At 37.2% G+C, this 18,948-nt stretch overlaps 1 protein-coding gene across 1 annotated transcript in view; it reads left to right on the forward strand.

The window, feature by feature from the left end:
• ENTHD1 (ENTH domain containing 1) overlaps positions 1 to 18,948 on the forward strand; it is a 142,761-nt gene that overhangs the window by 8,295 nt on the left and 115,518 nt on the right. Inside the window, exon 3 of the mRNA XM_012741869.3 lies at positions 14,847 to 15,089. Coding sequence (XP_012597323.2) covers positions 14,847 to 15,089 — 243 coding nt within the window. The remainder of the gene's footprint in view (positions 1 to 14,846; positions 15,090 to 18,948) is intronic.

Genomic DNA, 18,948 nt, shown 5'->3' on the forward strand with positions numbered 1-18,948 from the left:
TCTCCAGTTCTAGCCTATATTAGTAAATATTAATGAAAAGATTCCATTGGGGGAATATTTCATATTTATCTTATTGTGTTTATTCTCTAACAAATGTGATATAGAAAAGTATCTCTTGGTATAATTTAATTTATACTTAAATGTGCATCTGCTGGGAATGGATACATGCACAATTTGTTACTGATGGGGTGCACAGCCAAAGAAATTTGGAAACCGCTGGCCCTCAGGATAAAGTCAGGCCCCTGAGCATATTTCCAATTTGCCTTTCTACTCTTTTTACCTTAGTCAATTTAGCACATTGGTATTAATAATCATCCCTAATATATTTGCTTACATGTCTTTGTGCTTGTACTTAAGATGTTTCTTTTCCCTGACACATTCTTTTCTTGCTATCTGTCTGTTGAACTACTTAGTTTTCAAATCCTAGTTCAGAATCCTTTCTTCCCTGTACCCCGAACTACTCTTTCCCTCATTGGGCAGAATTAATTGCTGTAATTTTTATTCATATCAGTGTGGTGCTTTTTATGGTATATTTTATTTTATGTATTTTATATATCTCTTTTTAACTAGATTCCTAGGGCATGTACCATATGTTAATCATTTTTTCACCATCAGGCCTGCACATAGACAGGACATTTTTATCAAATGGAAGTCATAAAAAAGCAAGAGAAAAACTGTTCAGTAAAAATGAATCTGTTGAATCAGAGAGGAAGGCAGAGTGTGAAATCTGTACTGAGAAGTGAACGTAAGAAATTGTAGTGATCCAAGTAATTGATATCTGGAGCCTACTCTAGATACAGGTTATCAAGAGGGAAAAAAACAAACAAAAAGACAGAAGTATAATAGAAGATATTTTAGAAAAAAAGACTTTTTGGCTTTCTTGGTCTTTACACTTACTGTTCCCTTTGCCTGCAATGCTGTTTTCCAGAAACCTGCATAGTTCTCTCCCATCCTTCAGGACCTCTCAGGAAGCCTTACTAGAGAGTCCTTCTAGGTCTAGATTAGTTATAGAAAAGCAGCTCCTCCTCTGCTTCACACTCACATGTCGTAGCCACATTTTCTTTTTCTCTGTAGCATTTCTCATCTCTTTATCAGATAGGATATACGCTATGTCAGATCTTTGATAAAATAGAATATGTACTATCTCTTCCTGCTAAAGTGTAATTTTCATGAGGGCCAGGGACATTTTATGGCCAGCATCTTCAACAGTGCCTAACACGTGGTCCATACTCAGTGATTAATAATTATTATAGAGGGAAAAATTAGGGAAAACAAATCAGAAAGGTTGGGAAACATAAGAAAAACGTATTTTTAAATAATATCAATATAATTTTCTTTAATCTCTAATCTCTAGACAGCTTTTTAGGTGATATATCTCTAAATTTAAGCAATAAATCCAATTGTTAATCTGAAAAAGAAGTACATGATTTTCCCTATGTTTCCAGAATTTGGGGACATTCTGTATTTATTATAGTTTTAAAAAACAACAGTTGGACACATTGGTTTACATTTAGAGGTACTTCACCTGAAACAGTGACTATAGTTTATAGCACTGAACTGTGACAAGCACTGTTCCAAACACTCGGCATATATGATTTCACTTAATCTTCACAACAGCCCTTTGAGATAGGCGATGTTTTTGGCCCCATTTTACTGATGAGGAAACCAAGATGCAAAGAGATCAAATAAGTCGTTCACACAGCTAGTTAATAGCAGAGTCAAGATTGCAGTCTAAGCTTTTTGGCTCCACAATCCACACTCTTAACAGCTACAATATATTGTTGAATGAATGGATAAATGAATTATGTTATCCCCGTGGTGATCATTCTGTTCACTCTTTTACTCCATCCTGTTAACATGTGTCATGTTTCCAGACTTGACCAAGTATTTAACCAGTTACATATTATAGCAGGATAGAAAGGCCTGAGAACTGAACTAGCTCTGTTCACTGACCTGGAACAGGAGCTGAGAAGTTTATCCTTTTTAATTTTTTAAAATTGTAAAAAATAAACTATTTTTTAGAAAAGTTTTAGATTCACAGCAAAATTGAGAGCAGAGTTCCCCCTCCCCCTCCCCCTATACATGCATAGCCTCCCCCATTGTCAACATTCCCACCAGAGTGTTATGTTTATTATAATTGATGAACATATGATGACACATCATTTATTACCCAAACTCCAAAGTTTATATTAAGGCAGCAGTCCTCAACCTTTTTGGCAACAGGAACTGGTTTCATGGAAGACAATTCTGCCATGGACCTGGGTGGGAGTGGGGCAGTGGCAGTAGCACGACACTCAGCTAATTTTTCTATTTTTTGTAGAGAACAGGGTCTTGCTTTGCTCAGCCTGGTCTCGAACTCCTTACCTCAAGTGATCCTCCTGCCTCGGCCTCCCTGAGTGCTAGGATTACAGGTGTGAGCCACCACCTGGCCTGGAGCATCTTTTCATATGCCTCTTTGCTTGCGTCACTGCTTGACCTCTGCCTCTTATCAGATCGGTGGCGGCATTAGATTCTCACAGGAGTGCTAAACCTAGTAAACTGCGCTGGCACGGGATCTAGTTTGAGCACTCCTTATGAAAATCTAATGCTTCATGATCTGAGGTGGAGCTGAGGCAGTGGTGGTAGCACTGGGGAGCAGCTGCAAATACACATTATCATTAGCAGAGAAACTGCACAGTAAATGAAATGCGCTTCAATCATCCTGAAGCCCCTCCCCCCATCCATGTAAAAATTGTCTTCCATGAAACCAGTCCCTGGTGCCAAAAAGGTTGGGGAATGCTGTGTTAAGGTTTTAGGCCCATTTTAAAAATCAGGTTGTTTATATGTTCATATTGTTGAATTTTAAGAGTTCTGTGTATATGTTGGGTAACAATCCTTTATCTGATATGCCTTTTGCAAATATTTTCTCCCAGTCTATGGCTTATCTTTTCACTTATGTCACAGCGTCTTTTACAGAGCAGAAATTTTTTATTTTAATGAATAATAATATACTATCTCATGAGTAGTGCTAGTGCCTTATAATAACAAAATAATTCTAATTCTTCCTTCCCATCCCTTGTATCGTTGCTGTCATTCATTTTGCTTATACATAAGCAAATATAAACATAAGCATAATATTAATAAATATTAAACAATTAATACATTGTTGCTATTATTTTGAACAAATTAATCTGTTAGATTAACAAAGAATAAGAAAAATAAAAGTTTTTATTTTACCTTCACTTATACCTTCTCTGATGCTCTTCCTTTCTTAATGCAGAACCAAGTTTCTGACATTTATCATTTGCCTTTTCTTTAGAGAATTTCTTTTAATATTTTTTGCAGCAGGTAACTAGCAACAAATTCCCTCAATTTTTACTCGTCTAAGAAAGTCTTTATTTCTCTTTCACTTGTTTTGGTTTCTGAGGAGTTGTTGAATGTAATTCTTACCTTTTTCTGTCATAGGTAAGATGGTATTTTTCCTCTGGCTGCTTTTTTTATTTTATTTTTTATTTTGAGACAGAGTCTCACTCTATTGCTTGGGCTAGAGTGCTGTGGTGTCAGCCTAGCTCACAGCAACCTCAAACTCCTGGGCTCAAGCTATCCTCCTGCCTCAGCTTCCTGGATAGCTGGGATTATGGGCACGTGCCACCATGCCTGGCTAATTTTTTCTGTTTTTAGTCGTTTTGGCTAATTTCTTTCTATTTTTAGTAGAGATGGGATCTCGCTCTTGCTCAGGCTGGTCTTGAACTCTTGAGCTCAAGCAACCCTCCAGCCTCGGCCTCTCAAAGTGCTAGGATCACAGGCATGAGCTACCACACCCGGCCTCCTCTGGCTTCTTTCAGGATGTTTTCTTTATCCTTGATTTTCTGTAGTTTGAAAATGATATGCTGGCTGGACATGGTGGCTCACATTTGTAATCTTAGTACTTTGGGAGGCCAAGGTGGGAGAATCGCTTGAGGTCAGGAATTCAAGACCGGCCTGAGCAAAAGTGAGACCCTGTCCCTACTAAAAATAGAAAAATTAGTCAGGCGTGGTGGCCTGTTCATGTAGACCCAGCTACTTAGAAAGCTGAGGCAGGAGGATCCCTTGAGCCCAGGAGTTTGAGGTTGCGGTGAGCTAGGCTGACGCCACGGCACTCTAGCCTGGTCAGCAGTAGAGTGAGACACTGTCAAAAACAAACAAACAAACAAAACGGTGATATGCTTAGATGTAGAGTTATTTTTGTTTTTGCATTTCTCCTAGTTGGTGTTCTCCAGGCTTCCTTGATCTGTGGTTAGTGATTGGCATTAATTTGAGGAAATCTTCATGATTATTGATTATTGTTCCAAGTATTTCTTCTGTTCCTTTCTCCCTTTATTCTTGAATTCCCATTACACATGTGTTATACCTCTTGTAGTTGCCCCATAGTTCTTGGTTATTCTCGGTGTTTTTGGTCTTTTTTCTCTTTGCTTTTCAATTTTGGTAGTTTCTGTTGAGCTGTCCTCAAGCTCAGAATTTCTTTCCTCAGCTGTGTCCAGTCTACCAGCAAGCCCACCAGAGGCATTCTTTATTTCTGTTACAGTGCTTTTTTATTTCTACCATTTCTTTTTGGTCCTTAGAATTTCCATCTCCCTGCTTACATTGCCCATCTATTCTTGTATGTTGTCTATTTTATCCATTAGAACCCTTAGCATTGTAATCATAGTTGTTTTACATTCTTTGTCTGATAATTCCAACATCCCTCTCATATCTGAATCTGATTTTGATGCTTGTTCAGTTTCTTCAAACTGTGATTTTTGCCTTTTACTATATCTTGCAATTTTTCTTTCTTTCTTTCTTCTTAAACTGACAAAGCAAAGGCAGAGTAATTTTTTCTTGATTACAGGTCATGAGGTACAGGTGAAAGGAACACCAGTAAATAGGCCTTCAGTAACGTGGTGGTAAGGTGTGAGGGCAAGGAAGTATTCCATAGTCCTGTGAACAGGTTCAGTCTTTTAGTGAGGCTGTGCTTATGGGCTGTGAACTTCACATGTGCTTCTCAGTGTTTTCTTGTCCCATCCCCCTCTCTTTTCAGTGGGACAGGATGGCTAGAGTAGATTCGAGGTGGGCATTTCCTTTCTCCCAGATCAGTTAAGCTCTGATAATACCTCATCAGGTTAGACTGTAGTTAACTAGTTCTGATGGCAGAATTCTGAAATATTTCAAAATAGTTCCTTTTCCCCTCCCCCTACCAGAAGCACAAGGGGATTTTTCTCTAGTATTCACTGTGAGAACTTGGTCAAGCTCCTTGAGGTAAAACCCACAAAAGTGTGGGGGCTCCTGATGGCTGAGACCCCCTGGAGTTTTTCTCTCTCACACCTGTCCATTCTGAGCCTGCAGCAGTCGTCAGTTATAGTTCAGGTTTCCCTAACTCAGCACTTGTTCCCTTGGAGGTTTGTGCTTGTGGGTTTCTGTTCCAGCAGCTACAATTCTGTACTGTATTTGCCTGTCGCTCTTTCCAGTTTGGGGCTCAGTGATTTTCCCTGTGACTACACCTCTCTGATGGATCTAAGACAAGTTGTTGATTCAGGTTGTTACTTGTTAGGATGGAGTGGTGACTCCAGCTTCTTACATTTTTGGACTAGAAGTCAAGTTTATCCTCTTTTGTATCTTTAAAAATTATTTAGGTTAAACATGGTCTAAGAAATATATATACCTTCTTCTCTTTATTATGGCTCTCATGGCTGAAAAAAACCCTTCACTTAAGTCTAGATAATTTGATAGTCTTGGGCAAATAGCTAGAAACAGTTGGCCTGGTTGGGTCAGTTTCTTTTATCTTTGGTTAGAGCCCATTACAGTTTAGGCTCAGCCTCATGAGAATGGGCCCCATGTTACCACAGATGTTTCAGAGTTCCCAGCTGATAGTTCTGAATCTCCTTGACATTCTCAGGTAGTCTGATATTCTCTCTTTTATGTCCACAATGTTTATATACCTCTGCCATAGCCCATTTATGTACATGTCTGTATCTCTTGCAAAACTGTGAATATTTCAAGGGCAGGCACAGTGTTCTTAGCACTTAGTACCTTGCCTGGAGGTAGAATCACTCAATACATATTTGATGAATGAATGATTAATACCTTGATATTATTATAACTTTAGCAAATTTATAACAATTGACTTTTTTAGAAAGATACAAAAAGTCAGAGTTGACTACTTTAACAAAAAATTTCCATTTCTTTACTATAAATTTTTAAAGTACTTTTCATGCTAATTGTACTTTATTGAAATATGATTTACATATTATAAAATACACAAATATTAAGCATACAGTTGGATGAATTTTGATGAGTATAACTATCACCCATATCAGGATGAAGAACATTTCCATCACCCATAAAGTTCCTTCATCACCCTTTCTGGTTAGTCTGCCGCCTCCTCTTTTCTGATTTCTTTAACTATATATTAATATAATTTAATTGTTTAGTTTCTCAATTGGTGTTTCACTAAATTACTAGAATGAACTTAATAATTGTCTAGAAAATGTCCAATAAAATGTGAAAGCTTTTTAATATCATCAAAATATATATTTACACAAATTATGGTATTCTTTAAAACCAGTTCATATTATAGGAAATGTGTGCATTATAGGTTTATATGCTGTTTTATTTTCAATTAGGTAAGTTATGAAATTACAGTTAATTTCATTTAAATAGGCTATTTCATATATACATACACATGTAAATCTAAAACATAGTTTTAAAAGGTATATTTTAAAGGGATATATTTTCAACATTATTAAAAAGTTAAGCTATTTTACTATAAGAGAAGTAGCATGCATTGGTGGCATTCCTGCCATTTTAGCTTTTCACTATTATCAGTCACCTCATTTAGGAATTACATACTTTAAATTCATGGCTGATTTATGTATAGACTGCCTTTCCCATTGTGTCCGCCAAAACTCAGGGGTATGCTTATACCAATCACCTACCAGTTTGCACACCCTCACCAGAGTTTGAATATCTTGAACTAAGAACTTTGCCTTTTAAGCCACCTTAAGAGATAGAAATGAAAATGCAAAAGGCTAATACTCTAGAAGACATAATACATTTATTTATTTAATACATTTACACTAGGTTATAAATTATTAAGATCTCTTTTGGGGGAAGGGAAGGTGGTTTTTTAGTTTAGGTTCCCATGGATGTTGATTAACCATGTCAAGGCTGTAAAGCCAAATAACCAAAATTTGGAGATATTACTACTTTCACAGAAGGAACTGGATTTAGGATAGCAAGAGGCAGGCAATTCCTAGTCAGTATGATATAGTGGCTAAGCACTGTAAGACAAAAATCTAGCTTCAAAGCGGAACAGACTTAATTTTTTTCCTATCACTGTCAGTACTAGTCAAAATTCTCTAATCAGAGAACCTACCTAATGTATGGTAGTTGACTAATTAATGCAGTGTAGGTACACTCATTGGTGGTGAGTTAATTAACACAAGGCCTCTGTATTCATTTATAGCTTAAGTGAGCAAATGTAATTTCCTGTAACAATTTTTTTTTTTTTTTTTTTTAGACAGAGTCTCACTGTGTTGCCCAGGCTGCAGTACAGTGGTGTGGTCATAGCTCACTGTAGCCTCAAACTGCTGGGCTCTTGCAGTCCTCCTGCTTCAGCCTCTGAGTAGCTGGAACTAAAGGCACACACCACCATACCTGGCTAATTTGTTTATTTTTTGTAGAGTCAGGGTCTTGCTGTGTTGCCCAGGCAGGTCTTGAACTGCCCTCAAGCAATCCTTCTACCTCAGCCTCCCAAAGTGCTAGAGTTACAGGTGCAAACCACCACACCCAACCTTTAACAAATATTTTTGATGAACAAATAGTGTCCTTTAACAAACATATGTTATAGGCATTACATCATCATATGCCTTGTAATTAGAAGTTATGTTATTGTGAGTTTAAACAAAAATTTTTTATTTAAAATAGTTGAATATTATAGATAGCCTTGTCTTCCTTTTCAGCACATATGACTATTGGTAATCATGGTAGCAAGAAGTAAAGTATGAATTTGTTTAAACTTACATGTGACCTTTGCCCAATTGGCTAGTCTTCCTACAGTGCTCTTTATTTATTGTACTCACATGGATGACAGAGTACAGTAAACATAAAAGGGAGGGCAACCAGTTTAGCCCTGTCAGTGCTGTGCCAACAGAATTATTCTCTCTTAAGGTTCTGATCACATAAAACAGCTTATAATTATATACTAAGTTCAAAGATAATAAAGTCTATATTTTGTTATTTTCATAGAGCCAATCTCTGCTTTCTAGCTTAATAGCTTTGTGCCTTTGGGAAAGTTACTTTATCACCCTAAATCTTACTTTTCTCTTTTGTAAAATGGACTTATAATTAACTCTAAAGGTTGTTGTGAGGATTAGAGATATGTTTGAGAGTTAGGTACATAGTAAGTCATCTGTCAATGTTAGCTAATACTATTAGTCCGTGGTAGATTTTTACTTCTATTATTTTTATTTCCTGGAACATATGTTCATAGTCAGGTAAAGCTCAGTGCAAATACTCACTAGGAAGGTCTTTTCTGCTGTCCTGTAGAGTTAAACAGTTAACTCCTTTGTCCCTAATACCTTGTCCACATGTCTATTGTAGCCCCATCACACTGCTATAATTGTTGATTCACATGTCAGCCTCCTTTACTGGGTTTGGAGAGCCGAGGTTACTTAATCTGTATCTGTTTCTTACTTGCTGTGGTGAGGTGTGGAATAAATGTTTGCTGACTGAATCATGGGCCGACTGAATAGCAAATGTGCTGTTATGAGCCCAAAGAAGGAACTGGTAGCCTTTAAGATTTCTTCTTCATCTTCAATGTTCTTCAGTTTTTCTATGATGTTTCTGGTATATATTTATTTTTATTTATCTTGCTTGATCTTTGGAGATCATCTTTGATGTAAGGATTCATGTTTTTTTCTGTAAAATTCTCAGCTCTTATCTCTGTTGCTTTTTCATGACTGCCTTAATTTTCTTCTTTTGAAATTTCTTCTACACGAATATTGAGGTCTATAATCTCTCCTTTAAGACTAGTAATTAATCTTTTAAATTTTATTACCTTTCTATGCTGTATTTTGTAAGAATTTCTTGGTACTGTTCTCCAGTTACCAATTCTGTCTTCAGCTGTTCATGTCTGGAGTTTATCTTGGATGTTGAGGATTTTTAAAAATCTCAATGACTATAATTTTGATATCTAGGATTTTTAATTTTTTTCATATCCATCTGTTTTTGTTTCATTTCTGACTATCTTTTGTTTTATAATTTCATATTCCTTATAGATATGAATAATATATTTATCTCTCAATCATTTATTTAAAACTCTTTGTTAGATTTTTAATCCTATAGGATATTGATTCTTTAGAAGATCCCATAGAAACATTGATTTCATTTGGAGTGAATTTATGTTTCGATTGCTGATTGTATTGACTATCTTTCATAGTATTAGATTTTTTTAAAAATGTATTTTAGAATTTTAGTTTTTAGGCTCCTTGATTGGGAGGTTCTTCCCACAACCACTCATGTTCACTTTTTCCTTTATGTTGCCTTGTCAATTCCCTCTACCCAGCTCTCCTAGAGCCTCAGCACAGGCCTTATAAAGGTGGCTCAGGGCTCATGCCTTAGGACAATACTAGAGTGTCATAGACCCAGGGATTGAGCAAGTAAGTGGCTTAGTTTAGTTTCAAGTCTTAAGCCTGCATGTGTGTCTTCCTGCTTTTAGACCCACAGCTATGAATAAGTTATAGCCTAGGAAGCAGTTAGCAGCTTTTTTTTTTCTTTTTCTTTTCTTCTCATGGCCTTCTCTCACTAACACAGACCCCCTAACATCAACAAGTGAGACCAGCTGTGGTTCCTTAGCACCTGCGGAGTTGAACTCCTGGCTGCCAGATCAAGAACCCAGTAGCCTGTGACTTCAGCCCTGTTCACTGCAATTTCATTTCTCTTATATTTCTGCTTCATGGAGGTTTTTATCTTGTTTTTGAGACTGGCAGTGTCTATTATTGCTGTGTATTTGGAGCAGAACAGAGAGATACTTTGAAGCATGAACTTACTGTGCCAACTTGACTGAAGGTTTTTTAACTTGAAAACAACGTAATCAGATATTTTAGATACTTTTCCCCTCCCTCCCCACCACTCTCCCAACCTCTGGAGGCATTGTGGAAGGTAGCTTAGAAGGGAGACTAAAGTTATTTAGGACACCACAGGCCACCAGTGATTAAGGTCTGAACCAAGGGAGATGGAGAAGAGAGAATGGATTTAGAAGATATTTAGTAGGTATAATAAATAGGTGTGAATAACTGAATTTGGGGAAATGTATATTCATATTGCTAACTTAGAATAGAGGTAAAAGTCACTGACAAAGGAATACGAGAAGAAGAGTAGATTTTAGTAGGGCAGTGGGCCAGGAGGAAAGTCAGGAGTATTAAAATGTTTTATAACTATTTGAAGCCTAATACCTAATTTTTAAAAAAGATTTTATGATATGTGTTTTTCCTGGTGGTGCATCTCAATGCCCCAAATCTTTGAATTTACCATATTTACAAATCTGTTTACATAATGTTCCTTTGTAAACTTGTATAGATTCCTCTCCAGCATTTGGGAAATTTTTCCTCAGCATATTCATTTATTTCACAAACTTTTCTTAAGTGTCTCTTAAACATTGTTTTGGCTTTCATGGATGTTAGAGTCTAATGGAGGAAAAAGGCATTTATTAAATGGGCAGTTATAAACTGGGAGTACTATAAAAGGCAAGGTGCTATGGAGTGTATGAAAGCAGAACCTGACCTAGTCGGAGGCTGGGTCTGTGTATGGGACATGGTGGGAGGGGTGGCTAACTGTCAGAGGAAGGCCTCCCCGAAGAAGTGAAATTGTTGTTCCACTGCCTGGTGCTGCGTCTTTATGTGACTGGCTTTTTCTTGTTGTTCAAGACTGTGCTATATTATCTCCTCAGTAAAACTTTCCATGACCACACCTCAAATTAAATGTTTATCACCCCTCTTGGTTTCCTTTAAATCATTTATTTTTTATCTAAAATTATCTTATTTATGATTATTGGATGTTTCAACCAACTACAGTATAAGTGCCACAAGTGCATGGACCTTGTTTTTTCCCTCACTTATGCTCCTGTTGCTTAGAACATTTCCTGAAACTGAAGTGTTCAAGAAATTGTTAACTGACTGCATAAGTGAATGTTGGCTGTTGATCTCTTGTAAGTTGCTCTAGTAATTTGATCTCCTTGTCCTTTGCTTTGTGTTTGAGAGGACTCTTCAAGTTGGCTTTCTACTTGTTCATTTTTCTATCATGTGGATCCCACCCTCACTCCATTGTGTTGTAATGGAGGTTGCTAGTTGTAGTGTTGCACTCTATGGCCAAAGTGATGGGCATGTGACTGTTTCAAGCTGGGCCACTCAGAGTCATTTTCCTGATACTTCAAATAGAAAGGAAGGAATGGGAGCCTTCTCAGGTGGCAATGTGAGGTGTGGATTGGAGGTGTAGGTGGCCATCTGCATATCCAGATAAAAGAAGCCCATCTACAGGAAGAGAAAACAAAGGCATTATTACACAAGAGAAAAGCAGAGATGGGAGAGATAAAAAGGGTTCTGGTAGTTTTCCAGTCTCTGCTTCATTTGTACCGGAGACCCAGTTGCAACCTTTGATTTTCCTGTGACTTTTGCTTTACCCTGTTCAAGTAGAATTTCTGTCACTTATAACCAAAAGATTCCTGATCAAAACAGTATATAGTTTTATCTTCATTTTAACCTGCTATTCAACTAACAATCCCTTCATCTCAATGTGTTTTAGGTAATGTCTTTGGATATTGATCTTTTGGCATAGTTTCTTATTTCAGAGAATCCGTATTTTGTACCTCCCTGCCTCCATTTCTTTCTTTTGCTGCCTAAGTTTATTCTGTTTCCAGTACTATTTTATTTTAGTATGATGTCCTCCTTCGTTTTCAGAAGAGAAGAAACATATTGGTTAGAAGTCAGTAGATGCCATCTTATTATTACTATTGTTATTATTTAACTTCTTGAAGCAGGTTTATTGAGTTCTTGGATTTTCTCACTCTTAGCTTTGATGTTTTAGAACAGCCAGGTTAATACCCACCATTTCTAGGGTTGGAGAGAGGGAGCTAGGGCAGTGGCCAGAAGCTTTCTTCTGGGTGATTTCTTCCCTATTTTTGGTAAACTGCTGTGGCCTGACCTTGCTGATGCTGCTGACTGCTACCTCAAGGAGGGGTCCTGATGCTCTGGGAGAGGTCCTTCACCATTGCAGCTGGCCTTCTGCTTGGTGTAACTGCTTGTCTTTCAGAACTGTTGCAGCTGCCCTTAAAGTGCACCAATGCACACAGACTCCCAGGAGAGTATTCCACATCTGTCTTATAATTTCTATAATAGTTCTAACCTAATTATAGGAGTGTTGTAAGAAATTATTTAAGGATAAGCGACTTTTTAGGCAGCTAAGTTGTAAATTGGCTCTCAGTATTTTTCATCAATCTGGTGCCATTTGCACTATGTTTTGCACTATGTCAAGGGAAAATTAGAGACTTTCTGGTAGTTTGTTCCTTTACTGATTAATTCACTCAGTAAACATCTATTATGTGTCAAGCACTCTTCTAGACTTCTCTGCCCTCATGGAGTTTATATTCTTGGAGGAAACAAACAACAATGAATATATAATATTAAGTAGTGATAAATACCAAGGTGGAAAAAAAAAGCAGGCTAAGGGAATAGAGAGTGATAGGGGTGGGGCTGTTTTGGCGAGGGTGGGCAGAAGGAAGGCTTCTCTGGGGTGACATTTCAGTAGAGACCTGAATGAATCTAGCCAAGCAAAGAGTTCCTGGCAGAAGCAACTGCCAGTACATGGCTCTAAGTGGATGAAGAGCACAGTAGGATTGCAGAATAAGGTACTGGGGTGGCTAGAGTAGAGGCAGTGAGGGGGAAAAGGGAAGAAGATGAGTTCCTGAGGTTAAGAATGGGAAAACGTATTTTTTATGTCTCCAAAACCAAGCTATGTCAATTTTCCAGGGGAAAGACAGTGTCTGACATATTGGCCTCAAAGGCTAAAATTCACAGCAGACTTCTGTTTATCATATGACACTGTGGTAACCCAAAACATTGTGGGATTTTTTGATTGTGGACTACAAACTAATCATAGGAAGTTATGAGCATTTAGAATGATAAGATTTGAAATAGTTATAAAATAAATTTGGAAGAAATAAATGACTAAGAAGTGAAATTATATAAAATAATCTTGGAAAAGATGGCAAATTGAGCAAAGGTTTCTTTTTTTTATTTTTTATTTTATGGGGGTACAAGTGTTAAGGCTACATATATTGCCCATGACCCCCTCCCCCAAGCAAAGATTTCTGACACTGTCGGTATCAATCTTAATGAAATGACTGGCAGTTAGAGAACATTGTTTGTTGGCCCCTGTCATCTAAATATACCCTGAATTTGACCATTTCTCATTACGCCTATTGCTAGTAAATTATAGTTAGGAAACATTAATACTTTAATTCATCATAACTGGAGGCCGAAATAAACATACTAGTGGATCTTTAATGGACCTTTTGGTTTACTTCTGGAAGGTGGCTTGGGAAGACCTAATGTATTTATGTGGGTTGGTCCCAAGATACAGAGAGGTAGGTGATTTCCTTTATCATTTCTTGTGGGAGAAGGTTGAAAATAATACTAATGCCCTATATTTGAATGAGTTATAGGTTACAGTGTACTTTTATATCTGTGAATTAAACTGAATGGATGAACTGCTTTTCAGATAGGCTCAGGTCCAGACAGATCATCCAACTGGCTCAAAGTCACACAGCCGGATAAGGCAGAGCCATCACTGCAATTCTGGTCTTTGACTGTGCTCTGTCTATTAATGGCAACAAGTTTTTTTGATAGGATGTATGTCAAAAGCCAACTGTACTCCCTTTTTTTGTCTCACCCCAATTGTACACCTTTAATGCAACAGATATTAACAACGTTGTGAGCACACAATCTGCCTGCCTGCATATGTGCCTGTCTGTCAGTTGTTTGTGCTGCTATAACAGAATACCACAGTCTGAATAAATTTATAAAGAACAGAAATTTATTTTCTCACGGTTCTGGAGGCTGAGTGTCCAAGGTCAAGACACTGCAGGTTTGGTTGTCTGGTGGCAGTTGCTCTGAACTCCCAAGATGGGGACTGGATGCGGCATCCTCTGGAGGGGAGGAATGCTGTGTCCTTGCATGACAGAGGTGGAAGGCAAGCAAGAGACTAGTGTTTTCTTTTATCGGGGCCTTTATCCTATTCACAGAAGAGGAGTCCTAATACCCTAATCACCTCTTAAAGGCCCCACCTCTTAATACTATCACATTAGTAGCACCTGAATTTTGGAGGGATCCATTCAACCCATAGCAATCTATGTATTTCTCTACTTACTTCTTTCTTCCACGTATGTATATGGTGTTTTGTTTTCCCCTGTGCTTTACAGCTTTGAACTGTACTATGTATATTGCTTTAAATCTTTAGCCATATGTCATGGTCATATATCTAGGGCAGTATATCTAGATCTAATTAATTCCTCCTCTTTGTATACCTATGTTGTTTAATTATTGCAGAGTGTATATTGCTTTTAAAAGGAAAATCCAATAATGTGTTTAAAGTGAAAAATATAATGCCAACATATGATACGGTTTTATCATGTATTAATGAGTTTACTACTTAAACTTTAAGTTATTGACAATTCCTTATTTGCTATAGGTTTTTTCACTGCTCACATTTTTATTTTTTCTTAATTTTCTATAGAATAAAAAGTGATTATACCCTTAACTAGTATTTCCTTTTCTAAGCAGATTCAATGTATTTTTCAGGTTATTATATTCGAGAAAAATCTAAGCAAGTCATAACATTGCTGATGGATGAACAGTTGCTACATAAAGAGAGGGATGTGGCATGTCGGACGAGATGGCGTACCTCCTACTCTATGACATTTCCTAAAAAATTACCTGGTACAGGTAACTCACCAACAGCATGTGCTTCTGCCCCTACACCAGAAGTTCCTGCTTCAGAGAAGAAGCATAAGCTTCTTAAGGTTGCAAGGCTACGTAATAAAAGTGCGTATAATAAACATCGGCCTAATGTGCAATAGATATCATTTAAGAATAGTTAAAAAGCATAAAATACTATGTTTTATTACTAAATTATTAATACTATATTAGTACTATTATTACTATATTAGACTTCATACTGTAGAGAACAAAGATGTGATTCAATTACAAGATTTTATTTGTAAATAGAATGTGAAGGAATATTGTTTTCTGAGACTAGGTGTCTGGGTATGTGTGCATGGATACTATTTGATCCTATAAATCAAGAAATTGAAATTTTCTGGAATGTGCCTCAAAATCCTAAAGGTTCTCTAAAAATTCTTCCAAGACAATACTTTTTACTCTTTCCTTTGTCTAAAACTTTATATCTGGACTACTGAACTTTTTTAAAAAAGGAATTTATTTGTAATATTATAATAGAAATCAGCACGAAAATGGTATTGTCTTTTCTGCCAAATTTGCTAAAACTTAAAAGAATGTCATTTTGCTCTAACTTCTCTAGTACAAACTCTGTTGATAAATTATGTATGAGGAATGGACAATTTGAAGAAGCAAAAACATTAATGAAATGTGATATACACAGCTGACCATTGAAAGGAACTAAACTTTGTGCCTTAAATGGAGTTCACAGTAGGAGTAATATAGTACCAAGTATCTTCAGAGGCTTGCCTCCTAGCTTTATCATGTAAGTCTATTGTTATGAACTGAATCTTTGTGTCACCCCAAAATTCCTATGTTGAAATCGAATCCCCAGTGTGATGGTATTTGGAGGTAGGGCCTTTGGGAGGTGGTTAGGTCATAAGGGTGGGGGTCCCATGAAAGGGATGCATGCCCTTATGAAGAAGACTCCAGAGAGCTATCTCACCTTCTTTCTGTCATGTGAGGATACAACAACTCAGCAGTCTATAGTCTGGAAGAGGACTCTGAACCAGAACCTGACCAATCATACTAGCACCCTAATCTTGGACTTCCAGCCTCCAGAACTGTGAGAAATAAATTTTTGTTGTATATAAGCCACCCATTCTATGATCCTTTGTTATAGCATTCTGAGCTAAGACATTGTTAAGCAAAATCCTAAAAGAGCTTCGGGTAGTCAGTATGAATAGATAATTCCAAATGTCAGTTAAGTATGGAAATTTAAAAATGTTAATAGTAATACCAACACAAACTGATCATGCTAAAATTCATTCAAGTACATCTCTTAGTTAAGAGTCCTCAAATACTCATTCAGTTTGTACTTGTGGATCGGGGAGATAGACATTCAAAGAGGTGGCCATCACAATTATAGTAGTGATACTACCCAAATGCTTCTAAAAGTGGTGGACAGTATTTCTTTAGAGTACCCATTTCTTTTGAAATAAATCTTCAAAGTGACAGCAACCCATCCTGAAATTTTCTCATGGAAGCCTTGAATTCAAACTGACATTAAAACAGAGTAAAAGAGCAAAACAACCAATTATGGCTTACCCAGAGTTTCTTCACCTCTTTTGCTACTGCTGTTGTTACCTTTCTTGTTCTTCCTTCTTCCATTTCTCTTCTCACTTCTTTTCTTTTTCATTATAAACACATAATTATTGAATTTATTATTTAAAATTTGGATATTCAGCAGAAATTTGGAGCTACAGTAGTGAATAAAATGAAGTTCCTTTCATCATGTAACATTCTATTTTTTTTTGTTTTTGTTTTTGTTTTTTCTATCGTCAGTCCTGACCTACATCATGTAACATTCTAATGAAAGAGACTAGGGTGTCTCTGTCACATAAAGAAAATAGATGTGAACGTGTCAGATAGTAACGAGTCCTATAAAGAGAAAGAAAGCAGCGTCGGGGACAGAGGATAATAGTCATGGCTTTATGTTACGTCAGGAAGTGAGGGAAGGAATGCCTTTTAGAAGAAGTGAATATTTAAACAGAGACCTGAATGAAGTGAGGGAGCAGGCCATGTGTATGCCTATGTCATTTTACTGTGTCTCATTTTATTGTGCTCCACAGGTTTGTGGCAGCCCTGCATCCAGCAAGTTTATTGGTGCCATTTTTCTAATAGAATGTTTGTACTTTGTGTCTCTGTGTCATATTTTGGTAATTCCCAGAATATTTCACACTTTTTCATTGTTATTATGATTCCGTGATTAATGATCTTTGATGGTACTATTGTATTTGTTTTAGAGTGCTGTGAAATATGCCCATAGAAGATAGCAAACTTGTTTACTATGTCCTGTGTTCTCACTGCTCCACTGACTGGCCGTTCCCTTGTCTCTCTTTCTCTCCTATTCCCTGAGCTACAACAGTATTGAAATTAGGGCAATTAATAACCCTACAATAGCCTCTAAGTTTTCAAGTGAAAGAAGGAGTGGTATGTCTCTGTCACATGTCTCTTATTTGAAAACAAAAACTAGAAATGATTAAGCTTAGTGAGTAAGGCATGTTGAAAGCTGAGCTGGGCTGAAATCTAGGACTCTTGTGCTAAACAGTCAAATTGTGAATGCAAAAGGGTTCTTGAAGGAAATTAAAAGTGCTATTCCAGTGAACACACAAATGATAAGAAAGTGAAACAGTCTTATTGCTGATGTGGAGAACGTTTTAGAGATCTGGATGGAAGATCAAACCAGCCACAGCATTCCCTTAAGCCAAAGCCTAATCCAGAGCAAGACCCTCTCTTTAATTCGATAAAGGTTGAGAAAGATGAGAAAGCTGCAAAAGAACATTTTGAAGCTAGTAAATGGTTGGTTCATGAGGTTTGAGGAAAAGAAGCCATCTCCGTGACATAAAAGTGCAAGGTGAAGGAGCAAGTGCTGATGTAGAAACTGTAGCAAGTGGTCCAGCTAAGATCATCAATGAAGATACTGTAAACAACAGATTTTTCAATGTAGACAAAATAGCCTTTCTATTGGAAGAAGATAATATATAGGAGTTTCGTAGCGAGAGAAGAGAAGTCAATGCCTGGCTTCAAAGGATAGGCTAACTCCCTTGTTAGGAGCTAATGTAGCTGGTGACTTTAAGGTGAAGCCAATGATCATTTACCATTCTGAAAATCCTAGAGCCCTTAAAATTCCTTTCAAAATATTACTGTTCATTGGCAATGCCCCTAGTCACCCAAGAACACTGATGGAGATGTACAAGGAGATTAATGTTTAATTAATGGAGATGTGTTTATAATTAACTGATGGAGATGTACAAGGAGTTTAATGCTGTTAGCATGCCTGCTAACACAATATTCATTTTGTAGCCCATGGATCAAGGAATAATTCTGATTTTCAAGTCTTATCATTTAAGAAATACATTTCATAAGACTCTAGCTGCTATGAATAGTGATTCTTCTGATGGCTCTGGGCAAAGCAAATTGAAAATCTTCTTGAAAGGATTCACCTTTCTATTAATAGATGTCCTTAAGAACATTTATGATACATGGGAGGAGGTCAAAATATCAACATTGACAGGAGTCTGGAAGTAGTTAATTCAAACCCTCTTGGATGACTTTGAGGGGTTCAAGACTCTAGTGTAGGAAGCCACTGCAGATTTGGTGGAAATAGCAAGAGAACTACAATTAGAAGTGGAGCCTGAAGATATGACTGAATTGCTGCAATCCCATGATAAAATTTGAATGGATGAGGAGCTGCTTCTTATGGATGAGTAAAGAAAGTAATTTCTCTCTCTGTCTTTCTCTCTCTCTCTGTTTTTAGAGACAGGGTCTTGCTCTGTTACCCAGGCTGGAATGCAGTGGTGCAATCAAAGCTTGTTTCAGCCTTTAACTCCTGGGCTCAAGTGATCTTCCTGCATCAGCCTCATGAATAGCTGGGACTATAGGCACCTGTCATCATGTCTGGCTAGTTTCTTGAGATGGAATATACTCCTGGTGAAGATGCTGT

Source organism: Microcebus murinus, chromosome 10 (genome assembly GCF_040939455.1).
Source record: "Microcebus murinus isolate Inina chromosome 10, M.murinus_Inina_mat1.0, whole genome shotgun sequence".
Taxonomy (NCBI): domain Eukaryota; kingdom Metazoa; phylum Chordata; class Mammalia; order Primates; family Cheirogaleidae; genus Microcebus; species Microcebus murinus.